Consider the following 20,596-nt stretch of genomic DNA (forward strand, 5'->3'; position numbering starts at 1 on the left):
ATGACACTGTTATGGGGGATCTGTAGATGACACTGTTATGGGGGATCTGTAGATGACACTGTTATGGGGGGGTCTGTAGATGACACTGTTATGGGGGATCTGTAGATGATACTGTTATGGGGGATCTGTAGATGACACTGTTATGGGGGGTCTGTAGATGACACTGTTATGGAGGATCTGTAGGTGACGCTGTTATGGGGGATCTATAGATGGCGCTGTTATGGGGGATCTGTAGATGACGCTGTTATGGGGGGTCTGTAGATGACACTGTTATGGGGGATCTGTAGATGACGCTGTTATGGGGGATCTTTAGGTGACGCTGTTATGGGGGATCTGTAGATGGCGCTGTTATGGGGGGTCTGTAGATGACACTGTTATGGGGGGTCTGTAGATGGCGCTGTTATGGGGGGTCTGTAGATGACACTGTTATGGGGGGTCTGTAGATGGCGCTGTTATGGGGGGTCTGTAGATGACACTGTTATGGGGGGTCTGTAGATGAGACTGTTATGGGGGGGTATCTGTAGGTGACACTGTTATGGGGGGATCTGTAGATGATACTGTTATGGGGGATCTGTAGATGAGACTGTTATGGGGGATCTGTAGGTGACACTGTTATGGGAGATCTGTAGATGACGCTGTTATGGGGGATCTGTAGATGACGCTGTTATGGGGGATCTGTAGATGACGCTGTTATAGGGGATCTGTAGATGACACTGTTATGGGGGATCTGTAGATGATGCTGTTATGGGGGGTCTGTAGATGACGCTGTTATGGGGGGTCTGTAGATGACGCTGTTATGGGGGGTCTGTAGATGACACTGTTATGGGGGATCTGTAGATGACGCTGTTATGGGGGATATGTAGATGGCGCTGTTATGGGGGGTCTGTAGATGACGCTGTTATGGGGGGTCTGTAGATGACACTGTTATGGGGGATCTGTAGATGACATTGTTATGGGGGATCTGTAGATGACGCTGTTATGGGGGATCTTTAGGTGACGCTGTTATGGGGGATCTGTAGATGGCGCTGTTATGGGGGGTCTGTAGATGACACTGTTATGGGGGGTCTGTAGATGGAGCTGTTATGGGGGGTCTGTAGATGACACTGTTATGGGGGGTCTGTAGATGAGACTGTTATGGGGGGGTATCTGTAGATGACACTGTTATGGGGGATCTGTAGATGATACTGTTATGGGGGGTCTGTAGATGACGCTGTTATGGGGGATCTGTAGATGGCGCTGTTATGGGGGGTCTGTAGATGACACTGTTATGGGGGTCTGTAGATGGCGCTGTTATGGGGGGTCTGTAGATGACACTGTTATGGGGGGTCTGTAGATGGCGCTGTTATGGGGGGTCTGTAGATGACACTTATGGGGGGTCTGTAGATGACACTGTTATGGGGGGTCTGTAGATGAGACTGTTATGGGGGGTATCTGTAGGTGACACTGTTATGGGGGGATCTGTAGATGATACTGTTATGGGGGATCTGTAGATGAGACTGTTATGGGGGGTCTGTTGGTGACACTGTTATGGGGGATCTGTAGATGATGCTGTTATGGGGGGTATGTAGATGACACTTTTATGGGGGATCTGTAGATGACGCTGTTATGGGGGGTCTGTAGATGACGCTGTTATGGGGGATCTGTAGATGACGCTGTTATGGGGGATCTGTAGATGGCGCTGTTATGGGGGATCTGTAGATGACGCTGTTATGGGGGGATCTGTAGATGACACTGTTATGGGGGATCTGTAGATGACACTGTTATAGGGGATCTGTAGATGACACTGTTATGGGGGGGTCTGTAGATGACACTGTTATGGGGGGTCTGTAGATGATACTGTTATGGGGGATCTGTAGGTGACGCTGTTATGGGGGATCTGTAGATGGCGCTGTTATGAGGGATCTGTAGATGACGCTGTTATGGGGGGTCTGTAGATGACGCTGTTATGGGGGATCTTTAGGTGACGCTGTTATGGGGGATCTGTAGATGGCGCTGTTATGGGGGGTCTGTAGATGACACTGTTATGGGGGGTCTGTAGATGGAGCTGTTATGGGGGGTCTGTAGATGACACTGTTATGGGGGGTCTGTAGATGAGACTGTTATGGGGGGGTATCTGTAGATGACACTGTTATGGGGGGATCTGTAGATGATACTGTTATGGGGGGTCTGTAGATGACACTGTTATGGGGGATCTGTAGATGACGCTGTTATGGGGGATCTTTAGGTGACGCTGTTATGGGGGATCTGTAGATGGCGCTGTTATGGGGGGTCTGTAGATGACACTGTTATGGGGGGGTCTGTAGATGGCGCTGTTATGGGGGGTCTGTAGATGACACTGTTATGGGGGGTCTGTAGATGGCGCTGTTATGGGGGGGTCTGTAGATGACACTGTTATGGGGGGTCTGTAGATGACACTGTTATGGGGGTCTGTAGATGAGACTGTTATGGGGGGGTATCTGTAGATGAGACTGTTATGGGGGGGTATCTGTAGGTGACACTGTTATGGGGGATCTGTAGATGACACTGTTATGGGGGGTCTGTAGGTGACACTGTTATGGGGGATCTGTAGATGACACTGTTATGGGGGATCTGTAGATGATGCTGTTATGGGGGGTCTGTAGATGACACTGTTATGGGGGATCTGTAGATGACACTGTTATGGGGGGTCTGTAGGTGACACTGTTATGGGGGATCTGTAGATGACGCTGTTATGGGGGATCTGTAGATGACACTGTTATGGGGGATCTGTAGATGACACTGTTATGGGGGGTCTGTAGATGGCGCTGTTATGGGGGGTCTGTAGATGACACTGTTATGGGGGATCTGTAGATGACGCTGTTATGGGGGATCTGTAGATGACGCTGTTATGGGGGATCTGTAGATGACGCTGTTATGGGGGATCTGTAGATGATACTGTTATGGGGATCTGTAGATGACACTGTTATGGGGGATCTGTAGGTGACGCTGTTATGGGGGATCTTTAGGTGACGCTGTTATGGGGATCTGTAGATGGCGCTGTTATGGGGGGTCTGTAGATGACACTGTTATGGGGGATCTGTAGATGACGCTGTTATGGGGGATCTTTAGGTGACGCTGTTATGGGGGATCTGTAGATGGTGCTGTTATGGGGGGTCTGTAGATGACACTGTTATGGGGGGTCTGTAGATGGCGCTGTTATGGGGGGTCTGTAGATGGCGCTGTTATGGGGGGTCTGTAGATGACACTGTTATGGGGGGTCTGTAGATGACACTGTCATGGGGGGTCTGTAGATGGCGCTGTTATGGGGGGTCTGTAGATGGCGCTGTTATGGGGGGTCTGTAGATGGCGCTGTTATGGGAGATCTGTAGATGACACTGTTATGGGGGATCTATAGATGACACTGTTATGGGGAATCTGTAGATGACACTGTTATGGGGGATCTGTAGATGACACTGTTATGGGGGATCTGTAGATGACACTGTTATGGGGGATCTGTAGATGACACTGTTATGGGGGATCTGTAGATGACACTGTTATGGGGGATCTGTAGATGACAATGTTATGGGGGATCTGTAGGTGACACTGTTATGGGGGATCTGTAGATGATACTGTTATGGGGGGTCTGTAGATGATACTGTTATGGGGGATCTGTAGGTGACGCTGTTATGGGGGATCTGTAGATGGCGCTGTTATGAGGGATCTGTAGATGACGCTGTTATGGGGGGTCTGTAGATGACGCTGTTATGGGGGATCTTTAGGTGACGCTGTTATGGGGGATCTGTAGATGGCGCTGTTATGGGGGGTCTGTAGATGACACTGTTATGGGGGGTCTGTAGATGGAGCTGTTATGGGGGGTCTGTAGATGACACTGTTATGGGGGGTCTGTAGATGAGACTGTTATGGGGGGGTATCTGTAGATGACACTGTTATGGGGGGATCTGTAGATGATACTGTTATGGGGGGTCTGTAGATGACACTGTTATGGGGGATCTGTAGATGACGCTGTTATGGGGGATCTTTAGGTGACGCTGTTATGGGGGATCTGTAGATGGCGCTGTTATGGGGGGTCTGTAGATGACACTGTTATGGGGGGTCTGTAGATGGCGCTGTTATGGGGGGTCTGTAGATGACACTGTTATGGGGGGTCTGTAGATGGCGCTGTTATGGGGGGGTCTGTAGATGACACTGTTATGGGGGGTCTGTAGATGACACTGTTATGGGGGTCTGTAGATGAGACTGTTATGGGGGGGTATCTGTAGATGAGACTGTTATGGGGGGGTATCTGTAGGTGACACTGTTATGGGGGATCTGTAGATGACACTGTTATGGGGGGTCTGTAGGTGACACTGTTATGGGGGATCTGTAGATGACACTGTTATGGGGGATCTGTAGATGATGCTGTTATGGGGGGTCTGTAGATGACACTGTTATGGGGGATCTGTAGATGACACTGTTATGGGGGGTCTGTAGGTGACACTGTTATGGGGGATCTGTAGATGACGCTGTTATGGGGGATCTGTAGATGACACTGTTATGGGGGATCTGTAGATGACACTGTTATGGGGGGTCTGTAGATGGCGCTGTTATGGGGGGTCTGTAGATGACACTGTTATGGGGGATCTGTAGATGACGCTGTTATGGGGGATCTGTAGATGACGCTGTTATGGGGGATCTGTAGATGACGCTGTTATGGGGGATCTGTAGATGATACTGTTATGGGGATCTGTAGATGACACTGTTATGGGGGATCTGTAGGTGACGCTGTTATGGGGGATCTTTAGGTGACGCTGTTATGGGGATCTGTAGATGGCGCTGTTATGGGGGGTCTGTAGATGACACTGTTATGGGGGATCTGTAGATGACGCTGTTATGGGGGATCTTTAGGTGACGCTGTTATGGGGGATCTGTAGATGGTGCTGTTATGGGGGGTCTGTAGATGACACTGTTATGGGGGGTCTGTAGATGGCGCTGTTATGGGGGGTCTGTAGATGGCGCTGTTATGGGGGGTCTGTAGATGACACTGTTATGGGGGGTCTGTAGATGACACTGTCATGGGGGGTCTGTAGATGGCGCTGTTATGGGGGGTCTGTAGATGGCGCTGTTATGACTGTAGATGGCGCTGTTATGGGAGATCTGTAGATGACACTGTTATGGGGGATCTATAGATGACACTGTTATGGGGAATCTGTAGATGACACTGTTATGGGGGATCTGTAGATGACACTGTTATGGGGGATCTGTAGATGACACTGTTATGGGGGATCTGTAGATGACACTGTTATGGGGGATCTGTAGATGACACTGTTATGGGGGATCTGTAGATGACAATGTTATGGGGGGTCTGGAGCCGTCACTGAATGTCAGAGGGCAGATCACACCATATACATGCAGATCCCCTTATGTTGCTGCCTCCTCCAGTTTTATTGGATAAGAATATTCAGACTCTGCAGCCAAACCTGCCGGATATTCACAAATAATTGTAAAATAACTTACGAGAAAAGTTTTTCTTGTCTCCCGTGTTTAGATAAAATGTCTGAGTGCCGGATGTGACTCCTCCGTATTTATCAGCGTAGTGACCCATCAAGGGGCAGCCGGTACGGGGACACGGGAAGCCCGAACCCTGAGAAAGCCAAGACATTGCCAGTAAGTGCAGTGTATATAAGAGACACATCTCATTAATGTATACTCTGTACTACACCCCCCCCCCTGAATACTCTGTACTACACCAGGACCCCCCTGTATACTCTGTACTACACCAGGACCCCCCTGTATACTCTGTACTACACCAGAACCCCCCTGTATACTCTGTACTACACCAGGACCCCCCTGTATACTCTGTACTACACCAGGACCCCCCTGTGTACTCTGTACTACACCAGGACCCCCCTGTATACTCTGTACTACACCAGGACCCCCCTGTATACTCTGTACTACACCAGGACCCCCCTGTATACTCTGTACTACACCAGGACCCCCCTGTATACTCTGTACTACACCAGGACCACCCTGTATACTCTGTACTACACCAGGACCCCCCTGTATACTCTGTACTACACCAGGACCCCCCTGTATACTCTGTACTACACCAGGACTCCCCTGTATACTCTGTACTACACCAGGACCCCCCTGTATACTCTGTACTACACCAGGACCACCCTGTATACTCTGTACTACACCAGGACCCCCTGTATACTCTGTACTACACCAGGACCCCCCTGTATACTCTGTACTACACCAGGACCCCCCTGTATACTCTGTACTACACCAGGACCCCCCTGTATACTCTGTACTACACCAGGACCCCCCTGTATACTCTGTACTACACCAGGACCCCCCTGTATACTCTGTACTACACCAGGACCCCCCTGTATACTCTGTACTACACCAGGACCCCCCTGTATACTCTGTACTACCCCCCCCCCCCTGTATACTCTGTACTACACCAGGTCCCCCTGTATACTCTGTACTACACCAGGACCCTTCTGTATACTCTGTACTACACCAGGACCCCCCTGTATACTCTGTACTACACCAGGACCCCCCTGTATACTCTGTACTACACCAGGACCCCCCTGTATACTCTGTACTACACCAGGACCCCCCTGTATACTCTGTACTACACCAGGACCCCCCTGTATACTCTGTACTACACCAGGACCCCCCTGTATACTCTGTACTACACCAGGACCCCCCTGTATACTCTGTACTACACCAGGACCCCCCTGTATACTCTGTACTACACCAGCCCCCTGTATACTCTGTACTACACTAGGACCCCCCTGTATACTCTGTACTACACCAGGACCCCCCTGTATACTCTGTACTACACCAGGACCCCCCTGTATACTCTGTACTACACCAGGACCCCCCTGTATACTCTGTACTACACCAGGACCCCCCTGTATACTCTGTACTACACCAGGACCCCCCTGTATACTCTGTACTACACCAGGACCCTTCTGTATACTCTGTACTACACCAGGACCCCTCTGTATACTCTGTACTACACCAAGACCCCCCTGTATACTCTGTACTACACCAGGACCCTTCTGTATACTCTGTACTACACCAGGACCCCTCTGTATACTCTGTACTACACCAAGACCCCCCTGTATACTCTGTACTACACCAGACCCCCCTGTATACTCTGTACTACACCAGGACCCCCCTGTATACTCTGTACTACACCAGGACCCCCCTGTATACTCTGTACTACACCAGGACCCCCCTGTATACTCTGTACTACACCAGGACCCCCCTGTATACTCTGTACTACACCAGGACCCCCCTGTATACTCTGTACTACACCAGGACCCCCCTGTATACTCTGTACTACACCAGACCCCCCTGTATACTCTGTACTACACCAGGACCCCCCTGTATACTCTGTACTACACCAGGACCCCCCTGTATACTCTGTACTACACCCCCCCCCCTGTATACTCTGTACTACACCAGACCCCCCCTGTATACTCTGTACTACACCAGGACCCCCCTGTATACTCTGTACTACACCAGGACCCCCCTGTATACTCTGTACTACACCAGGACCCCCCTGTATACTCTGTACTACCCCCTCCCCTGTATACTCTGTACTACACCAGGACCCCCCTGTATACTCTGTACTACCCCCCTCCCCCTGTATACTCTGTACTACACCAGGACCCCCCTGTATACTCTGTACTACACCAGGACCCCCCTGTATACTCTGTACTACACCAGGACCCCCCGTATACTCTGTACTACACCAGGACCCCCCTGTATACTCTGTACCACACCAGGACCCCCCTGTATACTCTGTACTACACCAGGACCCTTCTGTATACTCTGTACTACACCAGGACCCCCCTGTATACTCTGTACTACACCAGGACCACCCTGTATACTCTGTACTACCCCCCCCTGTATACTCTGTACTACACCAGGACCCCCCTGTATACTCTGTACTACACCAGGACCCCCCTGTATACTCTGTACTACACCAGGACCCCCCTGTATACTCTGTACTACACCAGGACCCCCCTGTATACTCTGTACTACACCAGGACCCCCCCTGTATACTCTGTACTACACCAGGACCCCCCTGTATACTCTGTACTACACCAGGACCCCCCGTATACTCTGTACTACACCAGACCCCCCTGTATACTCTGTACTACACCAGGACCCCCCTGTATACTCTGTACTACACCAGGACCCCCCTGTATACTCTGTACTACACCAGGACCCCCCTGTATACTCTGTACTACACCAGGACCCCCCTGTATACTCTGTACTACACCAGGACCCCCCTGTATACTCTGTACTACACCAGGACCCCCCTGTATACTCTGTACTACACCAGGACCCCCCTGTATACTCTGTACTACACCAGGACTCCCCTGTATACTCTGTACTACACCAGACCCCCCTGTATACTCTGTACTACACCAGGACCCCCCTGTATACTCTGTACTACACCAGGACCCCCCTGTATACTCTGTACTACACCCCCCCCCCCCGTATACTCTGTACTAAACCAGGACCCCCCTGTATACTCTGTACTACCCCCTCCCCCTGTATACTCTGTACTACACCAGGACCCCCCTGTATACTCTGTACTACACCAGGACCCCCCTGTATACTCTGTACTACACCAGGACCCCCCTGTATACTCTGTACTACACCCCCCCCCCCGTATACTCTGTACTACACCAGGACCCCCCTGTATACTCTGTACTACACCAGGACCCCCCTGTATACTCTGTACTACCCCCTCCCCCTGTATACTCTGTACTACACCAGGACCCCCCTGTATACTCTGTACTACACCAGACCCCCCTGTATACTCTGTACTACACCAGGACCCCCCTGTATACTCTGTACTACACCCCCCCCCCCGTATACTCTGTACTACACCAGGACCCCCCTGTATACTCTGTACTACACCAGGACCCCCCTGTATACTCTGTACTACCCCCTCCCCCTGTATACTCTGTACTACACCAGGACCCCCCTGTATACTCTGTACTACACCAGACCCCCCTGTATACTCTGTACTACACCAGGACCCCCCTGTATACTCTGTACTACACCCCCCCCCCGTATACTCTGTACTACACCAGGACCCCCCTGTATACTCTGTACTACACCAGGACCCCCCTGTATACTCTGTACTACACAGGACCCCCTGTATACTCTGTACTACACCAGGACCCCCCTGTATACTCTGTACTACACCAGGACCCCCCTGTATACTCTGTACTACACCAGACCCCCCTGTATACTCTGTACTACACCAGGACCCCCCTGTATACTCTGTACTACACCCCCCCCCCCGTATACTCTGTACTACACCAGGACCCCCCTGTATACTCTGTACTACACCAGGACCCCCCTGTATACTCTGTACTACACCAGGACCCCCCTGTATACTCTGTACTACACCAGGACCCCCCTGTATACTCTGTACTACACCAGGACCCCCCTGTATACTCTGTACTACACCAGGACCCCCCTGTATACTCTGTACTACACCAGGACCCCCCTGTATACTCTGTACTACACCAGGACCCCCCTGTATACTCTGTACTACCCCCCCCCCCCCCTGTATACTCTGTACTACACCAGGACCCCCCTGTATACTCTGTACTACACCAGACCCCCCTGTATACTCTGTACTACACCAGGACCCCCCTGTATACTCTGTACTACACCAGGACCCCCCTGTATACTCTGTACTACCCCCCCCCTGTATACTCTGTACTACACCAGGACCCCCCTGTATACTCTGTACTACACCAGGACCCCCCTGTATACTCTGTACTACCCCCTCCCCCTGTATACTCTGTACTACACCAGGACCCCCCCTGTATACTCTGTACTACACCAGGACCCCCCTGTATACTCTGTACTACACCAGGACCCCCCTGTATACTCTGTACTACCCCCCCCCCCTGTATACTCTGTACTACACCAGGTCCCCCTGTATACTCTGTACTACACCAGGACCCCCTGTATACTCTGTACTACACCAGGACCCCCCTGTATACTCTGTACTACACCAGGACCCCCCTTGTATACTCTGTACTACACCAGGACCCCCCTGTATACTCTGTACTACCCCCCCCCTGTATACTCTGTACTACACCAGGACCCCCCTGTATACTCTGTACTACACCAGGACCCCCCTGTATACTCTGTACTACATCAGGTCCCCCTGTATACTCTGTACTACACCAGGACCCCCCTGTATACTCTGTACTACACCAGGACCCCCCTGTATCCTCTGTACTACACTAGGACCCCCCTGTATACTCTGTACTACACCAGGACCCCCCTGTATACTCTGTACTACACCAGGACCCCCCTGTATACTCTGTACTACACCAGGACCCCCCTGTATACTCTGTACTACCCCCCCCCCTGTATACTCTGTACTACACCAGGACCCCCCTGTATACTCTGTACTACACCAGGACCCCCCTGTATACTCTGTACTACCCCCCCCCTGTATACTCTGTACTACACCAGGACCCCCCTGTATACTCTGTTCTACACCAAACCCCCCTGTATACTCTGTACTACACCAGGACCCCCCTGTATACTCTGTACTACACCAGGACCCCCCTGTATACTCTGTACTACACCAGGACCCCCCTGTATACTCTGTACTACACCAGGACCCCCCTGTATACTCTGTACTACACCAGGACCCCCCTGTATACTCTGTACTACACCAGGACCCCCCTGTATACTCTGTACTACACCAGGACCCCCCTGTATACTCTGTACTACACCAGGACCCCCCTGTATACTCTGTACTACACCAGGACCCCCCTGTATACTCTGTACTACACCAGGACCACCCTGTATACTCTGTACTACACCAGGACCCCCCTGTATACTCTGTACTACACCAGACCCCCCTGTATACTCTGTACTACACCAGACCCCCCTGTATACTCTGTACTACACCAGGACCCCCCTGTATACTCTGTACTACACCAGGACCCCCCTGTATACTCTGTACTACACCAGGACCCCCCTGTATACTCTGTACTACACCAGACCCCCCTGTATTCTCTGTACTACCCCCCCCCTGTATACTCTGTACTACACCAGGACCCCCCTGTATACTCTGTACTACACCAGGACCCCCCTGTATACTCTGTACTACACCAGACCCCCCTGTATACTCTGTACTACACCAGGACCCCCCTGTATACTCTGTACTACACCAGGACCCCCCTGTATACTCTGTACTACACCAGGACCCCCCTGTATACTCTGTACTACACCAGGACCCCCCTGTATACTCTGTACTACACCAGGACCCCCCTGTATACTCTGTACTACACCAGGACCCCCCTGTATACTCTGTACTACACCAGGACCCCCCTGTATACTCTGTACTACCCCCCCCCCTGTATACTCTGTACTACACCAGGACCCCCCTGTATACTCTGTACTACACCAGGACCCCCCTGTATACTCTGTACTACACCAGGACCCCCCTGTATACTCCGTACTACACCAGGACCCCCCTGTATACTCTGTACTACACCAGGACCCTTCTGTATACTCTGTACTACACCAGGACCCCCCTGTATACTCTGTACTACACCAGGACCCCCCTGTATACTCTGTACTACACCAGACCCCCCTGTATACTCTGTACTACACCAGGACCCCCCTGTATATTCTGTACTACACCAGGACCCCCCTGTATACTCTGTACTACACCAGGACCCCCCTGTATACTCTGTACTACACCAGGACCCCCCTGTATACTCTGTACTACACCAGGACCCCCCTGTATACTCTGTACTACACCAGGACCCCCCTGTATACTCTGTACTACACCAGGACCCCCCTGTATACTCTGTACTACACCAGGACCCCCCTGTATACTCTGTACTACACCAGGACCCCCCTGTATACTCTGTACTACCCCCCCCCCCTGTATACTCTGTACTACACCAGGACCCCCCTGTATACTCTGTACTACACCAGGACCCCCCTGTATACTCTGTACTACACCAGGACCCCCCTGTATACTCTGTACTACACCAGGACCCCCTGTATACTCTGTACTACACCAGGACCCCCCTGTATACTCTGTACTACACCAGGACCCCCCTGTATACTCTGTACTACACCAGGACCCCCCTGTATACTCTGTACTACACCAGGACCCCCCTGTATACTCTGTACTACACCAGCCCCCTGTATACTCTGTACTACACCAGACCCCCCTGTATACTCTGTACTACACCAGACCCCCCTGTATACTCTGTACTACACCAGGACCCCCCTGTATACTCTGTACTACACCAGGACCCCCCTGTATACTCTGTACTACACCAGGACCCCCCTGTATACTCTGTACTACACCAGGGCCCCCCTGTATACTCTGTACTACACCAGGACCCCCCTGTATACTCTGTACTACACCAGGACCCCCCTGTATACTCTGTACTACACCAGGACCCCCCTGTATACTCTGTACTACACCAGGACCACCCTGTATACTCTGTACTACACCAGGACCCCCCTGTATACTCTGTACTACACCAGGACCCCCCTGTATACTCTGTACTACCCCCCCCCCCTGTATACTCTGTACTACACCAGGACCCCCCTGTATACTCTGTACTACACCAGGACCCCCCTGTATACTCTGTACTACACCAGGACCCCCCTGTATACTCTGTACTACACCAGGACCCCCTGTATACTCTGTACTACACCAGGACCCCCCTGTATACTCTGTACTACACCAGGACCCCCCTGTATACTCTGTACTACACCAGGACCCCCCCTGTATACTCTGTACTACACCAGGACCCCCCTGTATACTCTGTACTACACCAGCCCCCTGTATACTCTGTACTACACCAGACCCCCCTGTATACTCTGTACTACACCAGACCCCCCTGTATACTCTGTACTACACCAGGACCCCCCTGTATACTCTGTACTACACCAGGACCCCCCTGTATACTCTGTACTACACCAGGACCCCCCTGTATACTCTGTACTACACCAGGGCCCCCCTGTATACTCTGTACTACACCAGGACCCCCCTGTATACTCTGTACTACACCAGGACCCCCCTGTATACTCTGTACTACACCAGGACCCTTCTGTATACTCTGTACTACACCAGGACCCCCCTGTATACTCTGTACTACACCAGACCCCCCTGTATACTCTGTACTACACCAGGACCCTTCTGTATACTCTGTACTACACCAGGACCCCCCTGTATACTCTGTACTACACCAGACCCCCCTGTATACTCTGTACTACACCAGACCCCCCTGTATACTCTGTACTACACCAGGACCCCCCTGTATACTCTGTACTACACCAGGACCCCCCCTGTATACTCTGTACTACACCAGGACCCCCCTGTATACTCTGTACTACACCAGGACCCCCCTGTATACTCTGTACTACACCAGGACCCCCCTGTATACTCTGTACTACACCAGGACCCCCCTGTATACTCTGTACTACACCAGGACCCCCCTGTATACTCTGTACTACACCAGGACCCCCCTGTATACTCTGTACTACACCAGGACCCCCCTGTATACTCTGTACTACACCAGGACCCCCCTGTATACTCTGTACTACACCAGGACCCCCCTGTATACTCTGTACTACACCAGACCCCCCTGTATACTCTGTACTACACCAGGACCCCCCTGTATACTCTGTACCACACCAGGACCCCCCTGTATACTCTGTACTACACCAGGACCCTTCTGTATACTCTGTACTACACCAGGACCCCCCTGTATACTCTGTACTACACCAGGACCCCCCTGTATACTCTGTACTACACCAGGACCCCCCTGTATACTCTGTACTACACCAGGACCCCCCTGTATACTCTGTACTACACCAGGACCCCCCTGTATACTCTGTACTACACCAGGACCCCCCTGTATACTCTGTACTACACCAGGACCCCCCTGTATACTCTGTACTACACCAGACCCCCCTGTATACTCTGTACTACACCAGGACCCCCCTGTATACTCTGTACTACACCAGGACCCCCCTGTATACTCTGTACTACACCAGGACCCCCCTGTATACTCTGTACTACACCAGGACCCCCCTGTATACTCTGTACTACACCAGGACCCCCCTGTATACTCTGTACTACACCAGGACCCCCCTGTATACTCTGTACTACACCAGGACCCCCCTGTATACTCTGTACTACACCAGGACCCCCCTGTATACTCTGTACTACACCAGGACCCCCCTGTATACTCTGTACTACACCAGGACCCCCCTGTATACTCTGTACTACACCAGGACCCCCCTGTATACTCTGTACTACACCAGGACCCCCCTGTATACTCTGTACTACACCAGGACCCCCCTGGATAATAATTGTAACATCTTTGAATTCTCTGTAATTTACTCCAAGGAAGTCGTCGTATGAAGAGCTCGGGAATCCAATGAAGCCATCCGGGGTCAGCATACTCTGCGTGTAATACTGGTAGCTCCTCAGATGGTTGCAGGCCACCAAATCATTGACTTCTAAGAAACAGATGAAAATATTTATTAATATACAAAGGTAGAAAAGACCTCTAGGAAGTATCTGCAGATAGTATCCAGGTAGAAGACTCCACGCCAGCCCAGATCCTCCATGTCAGAGCTGATTCTGCATGTCATCCCAACAACCTCCATCTCATCCCAGATCCTCCATGGCATAGCAGATTCTGCATGTCATCCCAGATCCTCCATGTCATAGCAGATTCTCCATGTCATCCCAACAACCTTCATGTCATCCCAGATCCTCCATCTCATCCCAGATTCTCCATGTCATCCCAACAACCTTCATGTCATCCCAGATCCTCCATCTCATCCCAGATCCTCCATCTCATCACAACAACCTCCATATCATCCCAGATCCTACATGTCATCCCAGATCCTACATGTCATCCCAGATCCTCCATGTCATCCCAGATCCTACATGTCATCCCAGATCCTACATGTCATCCCAGATCCTCCATGTCATCCCAGATCCTCCATCTCATCCCAGATCCTCATCTCATCCCAGATCCTCCATGTCATCCCAGATTCTCCATGTCATCCCAGATCCTACATGTCATCCCAGATCCTACATGTCATCCCAGATCCTACATGTCATCCCAGATCCTACATGTCATCCCAGATCCTCCATGTCATCCCAGATCCTCCATCTCATCCCAGATCCTCATCTCATCCCAGATCCTCCATGTCATCCCAGATCCTACATGTCATCCCAGATCCTCCATGTCATCCCAGATCCTCCATCTCATCCCAGATCCTCCATCTCATCCCAGATCCTCATCTCATCCCAGATCCTCCATGTCATCCCAGATTCTCCATGTCATCCCAGATTCTCCATGTCATCCACATCCTACATCTCATCCCAGATCCTCCATGTCATCCCAGATTCTCCATGTCATCCCAGATCCTCCATGTCATCCACATCCTACATGTCATTCCAGATCCTCCATGTCATCCCAGATTCTCCATGTCATCCCAGATCCTCCATGTCATAGCAGATTCTGCATGTCATCCCAGATCCTCCATGTCATAGCAGATTCTCCATGTCATCCCAACAACTTTCATGTCATCCCAGATCCTCCATCTCATCACAACAACCTTCATATCATCCCAGATTCTACATGTCATCCCAGATCCTCCATGTCATCCCAGATCCTCCATCTCATCCAGATCCTCCATCTCATCCCAGATCCTCATCTCATCCCAGATCCTCCATGTCATCCCAGATTCTCCATGTCATCCCAGATCCTCCATGTCATCCCAGATTCTCCATGTCATCCCAGATCCTCCATGTCATCCCAGATCCTCCATCTCATCCACATCCTACATGTCATTCCAGATCCTCCATGTCATAGCAGATCCTCCATGTCATCCCAGATCCTCCATGTCATAGCAGATTCAACATGTCATCCCAACAACCTCCATCTCATCCCAACAACCTCCATCTCATCCCAGATCCTCCATCTCATCCCAGATCCTCCATCTCATCCCAGTACCTGCATGCAATCTCATGTCCTCCATGTCCTCTCACATACATTTTTGATGTCTTCCATGTCATTGTAGGTTCTTCTTGTCTACAATCACCATTAATATCATCCTAGGTCATCAACGTTTGTCACATTCAACAATTTATCCTACAACTCATTGGGCCCCGGTGCAAAGTCTATAAAGGGGCCCCCACTTAACATGTGCTATCAATAATCCTGCCAATGAAGTAATAGTGGGGACAATGAAGTAATAGTGACCTCTATAATTACCAGCTGTGATGTCATCAGCAGTCACATGACCAACGACTTCGTTCTTCTTACATCCCGGCATTTGCTTCCCTCCATTTGGAAAAAAATCCAGATGGCCGACTGTTTGACTTATCCCAAATCCTCCAGTACCTGGTAAGTAAAGGACAGTACACGGTCTCCCGTCAGTAAGTAAAGGACAGTACACGGTCTCCCGTCAGTAAGTAAAGGACAGTACACGGTCTCCAGTCAGTAAGTAAAGGACAGTACACGGTCTCCAGTCAGTAAGTAAAGGACAGTACACGGTCTCCCGTCAGTAAGTAAAGGACAGTACACGGTCTCCCGTCAGTAAGTAAAGGACAGTACACGGTCTCCCGTCAGTAAGTAAAGGACAGTACACGGTCTCCAGTCAGTAAGTAAAGGACAGTACACGGTCTCCCGTCAGTAAGTAAAGGACAGTACACGGTCTCCAGTCAGTAAGTAAAGGACAGTACACGGTCTCCCGTCAGTAAGTAAAGGACAGTACACGGTCTCCCGTCAGTAAGTAAAGGACAGTACACGGTCTCCCGTCAGTAAGTAAAGGACAGTACACGGTCTCCAGTCAGTAAGTAAAGGACAGTACACGGTCTCCAGTCAGTAAGTAAAGGACAGTACACGGTCTCCAGTCAGTAAGTAAAGGACAGTACACGGTCTCCCGTCAGTAAGTAAAGGACAGTACACGGTCTCCAGTCAGTAAGTAAAGGACAGTACACGGTCTCCCGTCAGTAAGTAAAGGACAGTACACGGTCTCCAGTCAGTAAGTAAAGGACAGTACACGGTCTCCCGTCAGTAAGTAAAGGACAGTACACGGTCTCCAGTCAGTAAGTAAAGGACAGTACACGGTCTCCCGTCAGTAAGTAAAGGACAGTACACGGTCTCCAGTCAGTAAGTAAAGGACAGTACACGGTCTCCCGTCAGTAAGTAAAGGACAGTACACGGTCTCCCGTCAGTAAGTAAAGGACAGTACACGGTCTCCCGTCAGTAAGTAAAGGACAGTACACGGTCTCCAGTCAGTAAGTAAAGGACAGTACACGGTCTCCCGTCAGTAAGTAAAGGACAGTACACGGTCTCCAGTCAGTAAGTAAAGGACAGTACACGGTCTCCAGTCAGTAAGTAAAGGACAGTACACGGTCTCCCGTCAGTAAGTAAAGGACAGTACACGGTCTCCAGTCAGTAAGTAAAGGACAGTACACGGTCTCCCGTCAGTAAGTAAAGGACAGTACACGGTCTCCAGTCAGTAAGTAAAGGACAGTACACGGTCTCCCGTCAGTAAGTAAAGGACAGTACACGGTCTCCAGTCAGTAAGTAAAGGACAGTACACGGTCTCCAGTCAGTAAGTAAAGGACAGTACACGGTCTCCAGTCAGTAAGTAAAGGACAGTACACGGTCTCCAGTCAGTAAGTAAAGGACAGTACACGGTCTCCCGTCAGTAAGTAAAGGACAGTACACGGTCTCCAGTCAGTAAGTAAAGGACAGTACACGGTCTCCAGTCAGTAAGTAAAGGACAGTACACGGTCTCCAGTCAGTAAGTAAAGGACAGTACACGGTCTCCAGTCAGTAAGTAAAGGACAGTACACGGTCTCCCGTCAGTAAGTAAAGGACAGTACACGGTCTCCAGTCAGTAAGTAAAGGACAGTACACGGTCTCCCGTCAGTAAGTAAAGGACAGTACACGGTCTCCCGTCAGTAAGTAAAGGACAGTACACGGTCTCCCGTCAGTAAGTAAAGGACAGTACACGGTCTCCCGTCAGTAAGTAAAGGACAGTACACGGTCTCCCGTCAGTAAGTAAAGGACAGTACACGGTCTCCCGTCAGTAAGTAAAGGACAGTACACGGTCTCCAGTCAGTAAGTAAAGGACAGTACACGGTCTCCAGTCAGTAAGTAAAGGACAGTACACGGTCTCCCGTCAGTAAGTAAAGGACAGTACACGGTCTCCAGTCAGTAAGTAAAGGACAGTACACGGTCTCCAGTCAGTAAGTAAAGGACAGTACACGGTCTCCAGTCAGTAAGTAAAGGACAGTACACGGTCTCCAGTCAGTAAGTAAAGGACAGTACACGGTCTCCAGTCAGTAAGTAAAGGACAGTACACGGTCTCCAGTCAGTAAGTAAAGGACAGTACACGGTCTCCAGTCAGTAAGTAAAGGACAGTACAACGGTCTCCCGTCAGTAAGTAAAGGACAGTACACGGTCTCCCGTCAGTAAGTAAAGGACAGTACACGGTCTCCAGTCAGTAAGTAAAGGACAGTACACGGTCTCCAGTCAGTAAGTAAAGGACAGTACACGGTCTCCCGTCAGTAAGTAAAGGACAGTACACGGTCTCCAGTCAGTAAGTAAAGGACAGTACACGGTCTCCCGTCAGTAAGTAAAGGACAGTACACGGTCTCCAGTCAGTAAGTAAAGGACAGTACAACGGTCTCCCGTCAGTAAGTAAAGGACAGTACACGGTCTCCAGTCAGTAAGTAAAGGACAGTACACGGTCTCCAGTCAGTAAGTAAAGGACAGTACACGGTCTCCAGTCAGTAAGTAAAGGACAGTACACGGTCTCCCGTCAGTAAGTAAAGGACAGTACACGGTCTCCAGTCAGTAAGTAAAGGACAGTACACGGTCTCCAGTCAGTAAGTAAAGGACAGTACACGGTCTCCAGTCAGTAAGTAAAGGACAGTACACGGTCTCCAGTCAGTAAGTAAAGGACAGTACACGGTCTCCCGTCAGTAAGTAAAGGACAGTACACGGTCTCCCGTCAGTAAGTAAAGGACAGTACACGGTCTCCAGTCAGTAAGTAAAGGACAGTACACGGTCTCCCGTCAGTAAGTAAAGGACAGTACACGGTCTCCCGTCAGTAAGTAAAGGACAGTACACGGTCTCCAGTCAGTAAGTAAAGGACAGTACACGGTCTCCCGTCAGTAAGTAAAGGACAGTACACGGTCTCCAGTCAGTAAGTAAAGGACAGTACACGGTCTCCCGTCAGTAAGTAAAGGACAGTACACGGTCTCCAGTCAGTAAGTAAAGGACAGTACACGGTCTCCAGTCAGTAAGTAAAGGACAGTACACGGTCTCCCGTCAGTAAGTAAAGGACAGTACACGGTCTCCAGTCAGTAAGTAAAGGACAGTACACGGTCTCCAGTCAGTAAGTAAAGGACAGTACACGGTCTCCCGTCAGTAAGTAAAGGACAGTACACGGTCTCCCGTCAGTAAGTAAAGGACAGTACACGGTCTCCAGTCAGTAAGTAAAGGACAGTACACGGTCTCCAGTCAGTAAGTAAAGGACAGTACACGGTCTCCCGTCAGTAAGTAAAGGACAGTACACGGTCTCCAGTCAGTAAGTAAAGGACAGTACACGGTCTCCCGTCAGTAAGTAAAGGACAGTACACGGTCTCCAGTCAGTAAGTAAAGGACAGTACACGGTCTCCAGTCAGTAAGTAAAGGACAGTACACGGTCTCCCGTCAGTAAGTAAAGGACAGTACACGGTCTCCAGTCAGTAAGTAAAGGACAGTACACGGTCTCCAGTCAGTAAGTAAAGGACAGTACACGGTCTCCAGTCAGTAAGTAAAGGACAGTACACGGTCTCCAGTCAGTAAGTAAAGGACAGTACACGGTCTCCAGTCAGTAAGTAAAGGACAGTACACGGTCTCCAGTCAGTAAGTAAAGGACAGTACACGGTCTCCAGTCAGTAAGTAAAGGACAGTACACGGTCTCCAGTCAGTAAGTAAAGGACAGTACACGGTCTCCAGTCAGTAAGTAAAGGACAGTACACGGTCTCCAGTCAGTAAGTAAAGGACAGTACACGGTCTCCAGTCAGTAAGTAAAGGACAGTACACGGTCTCCAGTCAGTAAGTAAAGGACAGTACACGGTCTCCCGTCAGTAAGTAAAGGACAGTACACGGTCTCCCGTCAGTAAGTAAAGGACAGTACACGGTCTCCCGTCAGTAAGTAAAGGACAGTACACGGTCTCCAGTCAGTAAGTAAAGGACAGTACACGGTCTCCAGTCAGTAAGTAAAGGACAGTACACGGTCTCCAGTCAGTAAGTAAAGGACAGTACACGGTCTCCAGTCAGTAAGTAAAGGACAGTACACGGTCTCCCGTCAGTAAGTAAAGGACAGTACACGGTCTCCCGTCAGTAAGTAAAGGACAGTACACGGTCTCCCGTCAGTAAGTAAAGGACAGTACACGGTCTCCCGTCAGTAAGTAAAGGACAGTACACGGTCTCCCGTCAGTAAGTAAAGGACAGTACACGGTCTCCAGTCAGTAAGTAAAGGACAGTACACGGTCTCCAGTCAGTAAGTA

The 20,596-nt window shown here is 50.5% G+C and overlaps 1 protein-coding gene across 3 annotated transcripts in view; it reads right to left on the reverse strand.

Moving 5' to 3' along the window:
* Positions 1 to 20,596, reverse strand: part of LOC142188687 (pancreatic lipase-related protein 2-like) — a 42,819-nt gene that overhangs the window by 12,604 nt on the left and 9,619 nt on the right. For 2 of the 3 annotated variants that reach the window (XM_075261928.1, XM_075261925.1), the window contains 3 exons: positions 16,284 to 16,424; positions 14,405 to 14,523; positions 5,473 to 5,599 (listed from right to left, as the gene is read on the reverse strand). In XM_075261928.1, coding sequence (XP_075118029.1) covers positions 5,473 to 5,599; positions 14,405 to 14,523; positions 16,284 to 16,424 — 387 coding nt within the window. The remainder of the gene's footprint in view (positions 1 to 5,472; positions 5,600 to 14,404; positions 14,524 to 16,283; positions 16,425 to 20,596) is intronic. The other variant, XM_075261926.1, reaches the window with a different exon arrangement.

Source organism: Leptodactylus fuscus, unplaced genomic scaffold (genome assembly GCF_031893055.1).
Source record: "Leptodactylus fuscus isolate aLepFus1 unplaced genomic scaffold, aLepFus1.hap2 HAP2_SCAFFOLD_634, whole genome shotgun sequence".
Lineage (NCBI taxonomy): Eukaryota > Metazoa > Chordata > Amphibia > Anura > Leptodactylidae > Leptodactylus > Leptodactylus fuscus.